Source organism: Lolium rigidum, chromosome 3 (genome assembly GCF_022539505.1).
Source record: "Lolium rigidum isolate FL_2022 chromosome 3, APGP_CSIRO_Lrig_0.1, whole genome shotgun sequence".
Lineage (NCBI taxonomy): Eukaryota > Viridiplantae > Streptophyta > Magnoliopsida > Poales > Poaceae > Lolium > Lolium rigidum.
Genome location: NC_061510.1, coordinates 366,013,555 through 366,021,483, shown reverse-complemented (window position 1 = coordinate 366,021,483; position 7,929 = coordinate 366,013,555). Strand labels below are relative to the sequence as shown.

The following is a 7,929-nucleotide window of genomic DNA, read 5'->3' as shown; positions in this document are numbered from 1 at the left end:
CAAAGCTACTTTTCAGTACTACTTGTCATCCCCAAACTGATGGTCAAACTGAGGTGGTGAATCGAACCTTATCACAACTGTTGAGATCCATGATCAAGAAGAACCTGAAGGAGTGGGAAGAGTGTTTGCCGCATGTGAAGTTTGCTTACAACAGGGCGGCACATTCTACCACGGAGCTGTGTCCCTTTGAGGTGGTGTGTGGTTTCAAACCCATTACTCCACTTGACTTGTTGACTTTGCCTATACATGAGAGAGTCAATATGGAGGCATCAAAGAGGGCAGATTTTGTACGGAAGATACATGTGAAGAGTAAAGAGTTGATAGAAAAGAAAGGCAAGAGCAATGCTGCAAGGGTGAACAAGAAGCGCAAGGAGATGTTGTTCAAGCCTGGTGATATGGTCTGGGTACATTTTTGCAAGGATAGGTTCTCGAAGCTGAGGAAGTCCAAGTTGCTTCCTCGTGGTGCTGGTCCTTACAAAGTGCTTGCCAAGATCAACGATAATCATACTCGATAGATCTTCCACTTGATGAGTTTGGTGTCAGTAATTCTTTCAATGTTGCTGATTTGACACCATATGACGGAGAAGACCTTGGAGCGTCGAGGTCGACGCCTTTTGAAGGGGGGGGGAGATGATGAGGACATCCCTACCACATTACTACCTCTGTCATTGCAAGATGAAGATGAAGTTGTTGTGAAACTCAAGTCCAATGTAGTTAGGATTGGGCCTATTACAAGGGCTCGTGCGAAGCTACTTAAACAACAGGTGAACTTGTTCCTAAACGATAGTTTGATTGATGAGAACTTTATACTACCTAAATCATGTTACTTAGGTATGATCAGGTATGAAGAGGAGACAAGCATCGCGCGAGGAGAAGAGGAGCAGCTGGACGTGAAGATGGACGTGAAGCTGGACATGGAGCTGGACATGAAGACACCCCATGGACGCGCGAGGGAGGAGCGGGAGGCATGCGCGAGAGGAGAAGCCAAAGTCCAGGCCGGTCCAGCATCCGGTCAGACCGGCCGCCACGCCGGCGCGCCCGGTCCCTGGCCCGGTCAGACCGGGCGGCACGCCGGATCCACCTCGGCGCCGACCGGACGCTACACTGATGCCAACTGGGTGGCCTACTGCCAATGTTGAGAAAATCGCTTATCGGGCTCAACTCGGTCAGCTGACGATTAGCGATTAATAGGCAAATCGGCCGATTAATCGGGCGATAAATGAGTTAATCGGGCGAAAAATGAGTTTATCGGCTAATCGGTGACCACTGAATAGAGATTAATCGGATGATTAATCGTTGAATCGGACGATTTTTTGAACAGTGCCTACTGCAGAGCACTTCCAGCCCCCGGTCAGCACCCGGCGCCAGGTCCGGTTTGAACCGGACCGGCCGGTCGCAGACCCGGTCGATCGGCCCCCAGACCGGCCGAGTCCGAGTCTGTCTCGACCAGATCTATTCTGGGTCGGTTATTTTCGTACTTTTTCGACCTGAGGTCGTCCCGGACGCCTATATAAGTGCCCATGACGCCCCCAAAGTTGCTTCAGACCACGTTTAAGATAAACCCTAGTTCATAGTTGATTGATTTGCAACTCTATTGAATCCCTACACCATATTGCATTGATTTGGTGTAATCTCTAAAAGTCTTGTGTGATGTGCTGTTCCATTGGGAATTAGAAGGTTGCAACTTACCGCTTCGTGGTCGGCGGCTACGTGCGCAAGTGTGTGGAGTTGCGAATATCTTGCAGGGTTGAGAGCTGTTGCATTGGCGACAGGGACCAATCGAGAGATCTCGTTGCGTCATACAAGTTATCATCCACTTCATCATTCGTGATTCTCCGCTGTGTTCATCCCGTGATCATCATCACCACTGTTGCTTACTGAGAAGATCGGGCAACCCCTTATCAGAAGAACATTGGAGTTTTTTGGGAGCGTTTCGGTGCGACTGCTTAGGCCACACATGAACTGAGACAATGGCTCTCCTTGTGAGAGGAATTCATAGGCAGATATAATGTCTCACTTAGGGAGAAAGATTATCATGAAAAAACTATAAAAATCAATATACATAGACAACAATACTTTTACATGAAAACTTCTTAGCTTGAGGGAAAAACCTCGGTCCAAAGCCACCCAATCTTCTTCCGCTCTAATGGGGAATGGGATCTTTGCACATGTTTGATCTGGCTAAAAGATTTCAAATGGACATATTCTCACAATCCATATGAGGAGGATATCCCAGCACGTAGTGACTTAGGTATGCTAGTATTCAAGGTATGCAAAGAATATATGTTCAGCTGCTCACGTTTTCTCAAAGAAAATAAAAAGGTATTTTGCTAGCTCAACAAACCTGATCTCCACACGATAAACCAAATGACAGTTCACTTGAAGTGCTAGATGGCACGAGAAATAAAGAGTAGAAGGAAAGAATGTCACATAAGCCAGAGATACAGCTATTGGCCACGTATGATAAGATAACTTCTTCTTTTTTTAAATAGAAGGCCCTCCGGCCCAGCTTTATATATAAAGCCACACACATGGTAACATACGATACAACTCCACACCCACACGAGAAAACCAAAGTTCTAAAGCAAGACAACACATCAAGCTCCCAGCAATACACATCATGACATGACAAAGCACACACACCCCGGACCCCTCGCAAGCCTCAAAGGTCTCCGTAGATGATCAAGGTCGAGATGTCGTCCTCATGTCCCCTCAGACCTCGTCCGAGCGTAGAGCCGCCTGACGTCGCCCACCGCCAAATCCAGCAAGATGATAAGATAACTCATGCATGCCAGGCGTATGCCAAGAAAGTTAGGCTCAGAGTGGCGGTATTTCTGGCCGCTCGTCCACACAAAACCCCAACTTGCATTTTCCTCCAAATTCTGCTACCACAAAGCTCCAATTCTGTTATACTACAAAGGTTAATTAGTTAGTCTTTCATCGTACATGACATGGAAGTTTGTATTTCGCGGAACTCCAAGAAGAGCAAAAGGCACATGAGTACTCCTATGCCAGCTTGCCGCTCTTCCTTTCCCCTCGGTATAAATATATACACCCATACTTCTATACTAGCTCCACCATCCCATCCTATTTGAAACAAACTGTTCCAGAATGGCGTCCAGCCAGCTCATCCTCTTCGCCGCAGGTCTGCTCTCCGTCATGGCCGCAACCTCCGCCAGCGTCGGGAACCAGTGTGTTCCTGGGTGGGCGATTCCGCACAACCCGCTCCAAGCCTGCCGCACCTACGTGGTTAGTCAAATCTGCGGTGTAGGTCCTCTACTCTTTACCTGGGACATGAAGGAGCGGTGCTGCCGGGAGCTGTCGGCCATCCCGGCGTACTGCCGTTGTGAGGCGCTGCGAATTCTCATGGACAGGGTGGTAACGGCGGAGGGTGTGTTCGAGGGCGGCCTCCAGGACATTCACATGCCCCAGTTGCAGTGTCCTAGGCAGACACAGAGGAACTACGCCGCCACCCTCATTGCCCCGCAGGAGTGCAGCCTAAGACTGCTCGTAGTGGGAGTAACATAGCTAGTAACATCACACATCTCAAGATATTTTGGTGACATGGCATGCGAATAAATGAAGAAAGAGAATGAGGTGGTAACTAGCTATGTTACCATAACATCACACACCCCAAGGCAAAATGAGTCTACAACATAATAAATAACACAATGCATGACACCACATATAAGTTACTACCCACTATGAAGGTAGTAACCTAAACTAGTAACATGGCATATGCATATATTACTAGTCTAAGTTACTTCCCACTATGAGCAGCCTAACGACCATCCATGGCGGCCCCTACTGCCTCTCCCTGGTCGGTAGTCAAGTGGCCGTGTAAAAAATTGCTCCTGAATAAGCGTGTTGCATCGATGGAAGGACCGCATGCATGTATGTGCAATTGTGCATGCACCTGGCCTGGCCTTATGCGAATGTGTCATATGTTGAATAATAATAAAGAGTAACCTAGTTTCTGTAGTACACCCCTTCTACAAATATAATGGACAAGGGTACTTTCGTGCAAAAAAAAAAGTTTCAGGCATGGAAAAAAGATAAAACACTGTGTAATCAACTCAAGAGACGGCAATCTGAAATAACAATTTGAGGTATATAATGGTAAAGACTAGAGAGCTGAACTCCGTGCCGCTGGCTAGCTCAAGGCTAAATACAACCTACCTATATTACGAACTTCTTGCTATAAAAGGTAGCATACAAATCATAGAAGAAACAGCAAAATTGATTACTTGAGCTGGCGAGATTAAACCAATTATGAAGTCTCATAGCTATGTAGCTACTCAACCCTTGAGTCCATCCTTTGCCTTGTTACCAATGTGTGAAGTCGCCAACATGCCCAATTGTTTGAAGTCAGACCTGATCATCGACGCCCTCAATCTAACTCGAATTATCCCCTTTGTTTGTAGTTTATTTGGTGTGTGCGTACATATTTGTTATAAATATTTAGTCTATTATTTATTTTATCTAGGGGGATCTATAACTTTTCTTGAAGCCTAGACAAACGTGCCTAAGATACCTATTTTTGGATTCTTTTTTGTAAAAAGTCAGTATTACAAGTTGTGGCGGTGTCTACAAGCATGGGCGGCTACCCAGGATGTAGGGGCCATAGGTCCCGCCCATGTGTACATGGACAAGTACCATTTGAAAAGAAAAGCTTCGTTGCAAAAACATGTTTTGGTTAAAATGTTTCAAGTAGTTGTTAAATTGCTACAGTTTATGGAAGGAAGACAATGACAAATCAAATAAAGATCAATCAAGTGGTCTTCTCGGTACCTCCCTTGTGCATCTCATGTTGACTCTTAATTAACAACAACACTGTGTCATTAGCATTCAAGGAAAGGACCAAGATATAGTGATGTTCACCTAAGTTGACTAGAGGCGGTGATTAAAAAAATGTGAAAGTGGCGGCTTTCGGTAAAAAATAAGTATTAGTTGCCTACAACAAATTACACATGTAAATCTACAATGATAAACCTTGCGGAAAAGTAGATTGTGAGGAAGTAAAGGAACTAGGAAATGGGATCGCAAACACGAAGATGTATCTCAAATTTCAGATATTACGTTGGCGCTATCTTACATCCTAATGGGATAAAGCTATGACACAAATTCCAAAATGACACCAAGTCCTTGGTCACTGACAATTAGCGTCGTCTGTGGGAATCGCGATGGTTGGATTTCGTTATCCGGGCGGGATCCCTCATCAACATCAGCAGTCAGATACCCGCCTTGAAGACCGATCGGAAAAAAGCTTCTGGGCGGCGGCCGCACTCGACGAGATCAAATCGGTTTGGACCTGTCAAGTTGCTTTCACGGAACTCGTCGGATCGTGCCAAGTATCAAGAAGTAGGAAAAAAAAAACAAGCAGTCAAATCGATAAAAGGAGAGTATCGATCAGATCCTGGCAAAGCATCAAGTCCCAGCAAGACAAAATCAAATTGAAGTCGGCACCAAACACTAAACTGGTGACATCTTTTCTTTACCTTTTTTTTTATACATTGATGGGCACACAGTACGCATGTGGCAAAGCAAGTGTAGATCAGTTATAAAATATATAGTATTTGCTTAGTTTATATTCTCATGATTGCATATTTGCATGCCTTACCCTCACTTAAGCTAGATGGATACTAAACCTTCATTTTATTTGGCTTATGCACGAGGAATAAATCAAATACACTGCAAGATCATGTGAGGCCATGTAGGCTTGGCGACTTCAGCTCCGCACCCGAGCACCGTGGCGATATGCCGCTAATGCAGGTCTAATTGATTCCGTCTGACGAAGAATCAAACTGCACTCTTGTGGTTCAGCTGCCGAACGGTGCGCTCGGCGATATCCGTGATGTTGGCGTCATATATTGCGGACTCGACATCGCGAATTCAACACACTTGGGTGTTCATCTATTATGGATCCGCCACATCGGTTGCGTTCTCTTCATCGACTACTTCTGGCCAGGCGCCGCGTGACTACATCGACTGTGTCCGCCACATGATTTGCTTCCATGTTAGCTCCACTGCAGCCGATAAAAAAGCTAAGTGTTCCTCTTCCGAGAGTCAATTGTTATTTACTTTCGTCACACCCGACTGGGGGCTGGGCCATTATAATGTTAGAGCAAATTCACCTAATACTGGAGGCTGCGCCATTACTTCGTTACCACAAATATACTCGGTTACTTGGTGAATTTTTTTCTTCGGCTCTGGATATATCTTCTCCGGCTTAGTCAAATTATTTTCTTCGGCTCAGTGGAATTATTTTCTTCGACTTAGTGGCTTTATCTTCTCCGGCTCCGTGGATTTAATTTCTTCGGATTACTGGATTGGTTTTCTTTGGTTAATAATTGGTTCACTTATACAATATTACCCGATGCGTTTCCGGGTCAATGGATTCATCTTCTATGGTTATTACTGGAACTATTTTCTTCGGGTCAATTGATTCATCTTATATGGTCATCTTGGATTCATCTTCTATGGTTATGACTGGATTTACTTTCTTCGGGTCAACGGATTCATCCTCTATGATATCGCGGATTCATCTTCAATATATGCTTCATGGTTAATGGCGTAATCTTCAATGCGGATTCATCTCAAATACTTCGTCTTAGATTCATCTTTACTGCTTTATATCTCATGGTGTTACATATCCATGGAGCCAACGCTCGGGGGCTCGACAACAACTTCGCTCCCGAGCATAGCTACAACATAATATTCCAGGCGACCACTACTTCGACACAACGTTTTCAGCAACGCTCGGGGGCTCGACAACGACTTCGCCCCGAGTAACAACTGTGACACGGCGTCTAAGCAACAATCATGACATCACCCTAGCAACGCTCGGGGGCTCGGCTATTTCTTCATCAAACAATTTGGTGGCATTTATTTTCGCTATTTGGTGGTTTCTACTTCGGCTCGACTTCTTCTCCGCACTCGAAGACTTCATCGCGCCGACTCTGTCGTGCCCAATAAGCTAAGTGTTCCTTTGATTTGCATAAAGTTGATTATCATTTAATTTCGCCGCACCCGACACTCGGGGGCTGCGCCATACTTCTTCACTTTACATCTCAGGACGACAGAAAGAATAATTGCGCCTACAAAAAAGTCTTCAAGGATGAACCCGACAAAATTGTCTTCAAGAATGAACCCGACGAAATCTTCTTCAGGAAGGAACCCGACGAAATCAAAAGAGAACCCGACGAAATCGTTTTCAGGGAGGAACCTAACGAAATCAAAAGAGAACCCGACGAAATCTTTTTCAGGGAGGAACCCGACGAAATCAAAAGAGAACCCGACGAAATCTTTTTTAGGGAGGAACCCGACGAAATCTTGAGAGAACCCGACGAAATTGTCTTCAAAAGAGAACCTGACGAAATATTATTCAAGGAGGACCCGGAAAATTATCTTCAAGAAGGTCCCGAAGAATTATCTTCAAGGAGGTCCCGAAAAATTATCTTCAAGGAGGTCCCGAAGAATTATCTTCAAGGAGGACCCGAAGAACTATCTTCAAAGAGGACCCGAAGAATTGTCCTCAAGGAGGACCCGAAGAATTGTCCTCAAGGAGGTCCCGAAGAATTGTCCTCAAGGAGGACCCGAAGAATTGTCCTCAAGGAGGTCCCGAAGAATTGTCCTCAGGGAGGACCCGAAGAATTGTCCTCAAAGAGGACCCGAAGAAATTTTCCTGAAGGAGGAACTCGACGAAATTTTCATCAAGGAGGAACCCAAAAAAAAAAGAGGTGGACAAATCTTCGGGTCCATTGACTCGTCATATTGTTCCGAGCAAGAGCATCGGCGATGTACCCGACAATATAGAATAACCAATATATTCGGCTGTCTCATCAAGCCCGAGAGAAAAATAGAAGAACCCGCAAAATGGGTCATTGCATCAGCCGAACAAGGCACTTGACAAAATATTCTCAGAGCGCC

At 45.3% G+C, this 7,929-nt stretch overlaps 1 protein-coding gene across 1 annotated transcript; it reads left to right on the top strand.

Annotated features, from left to right (window-relative positions):
* Window positions 1–3,111: 3,111 nt before the first annotated feature.
* On the top strand, window positions 3,112–3,528 carry LOC124697365 (trypsin inhibitor CMe-like). Its single transcript, XM_047229971.1, has one exon. It carries the CDS (start codon window positions 3,112–3,114, stop codon window positions 3,526–3,528), a length of 417 nt encoding a protein of 138 aa, XP_047085927.1.
* Window positions 3,529–7,929: the final 4,401 nt, after the last annotated feature.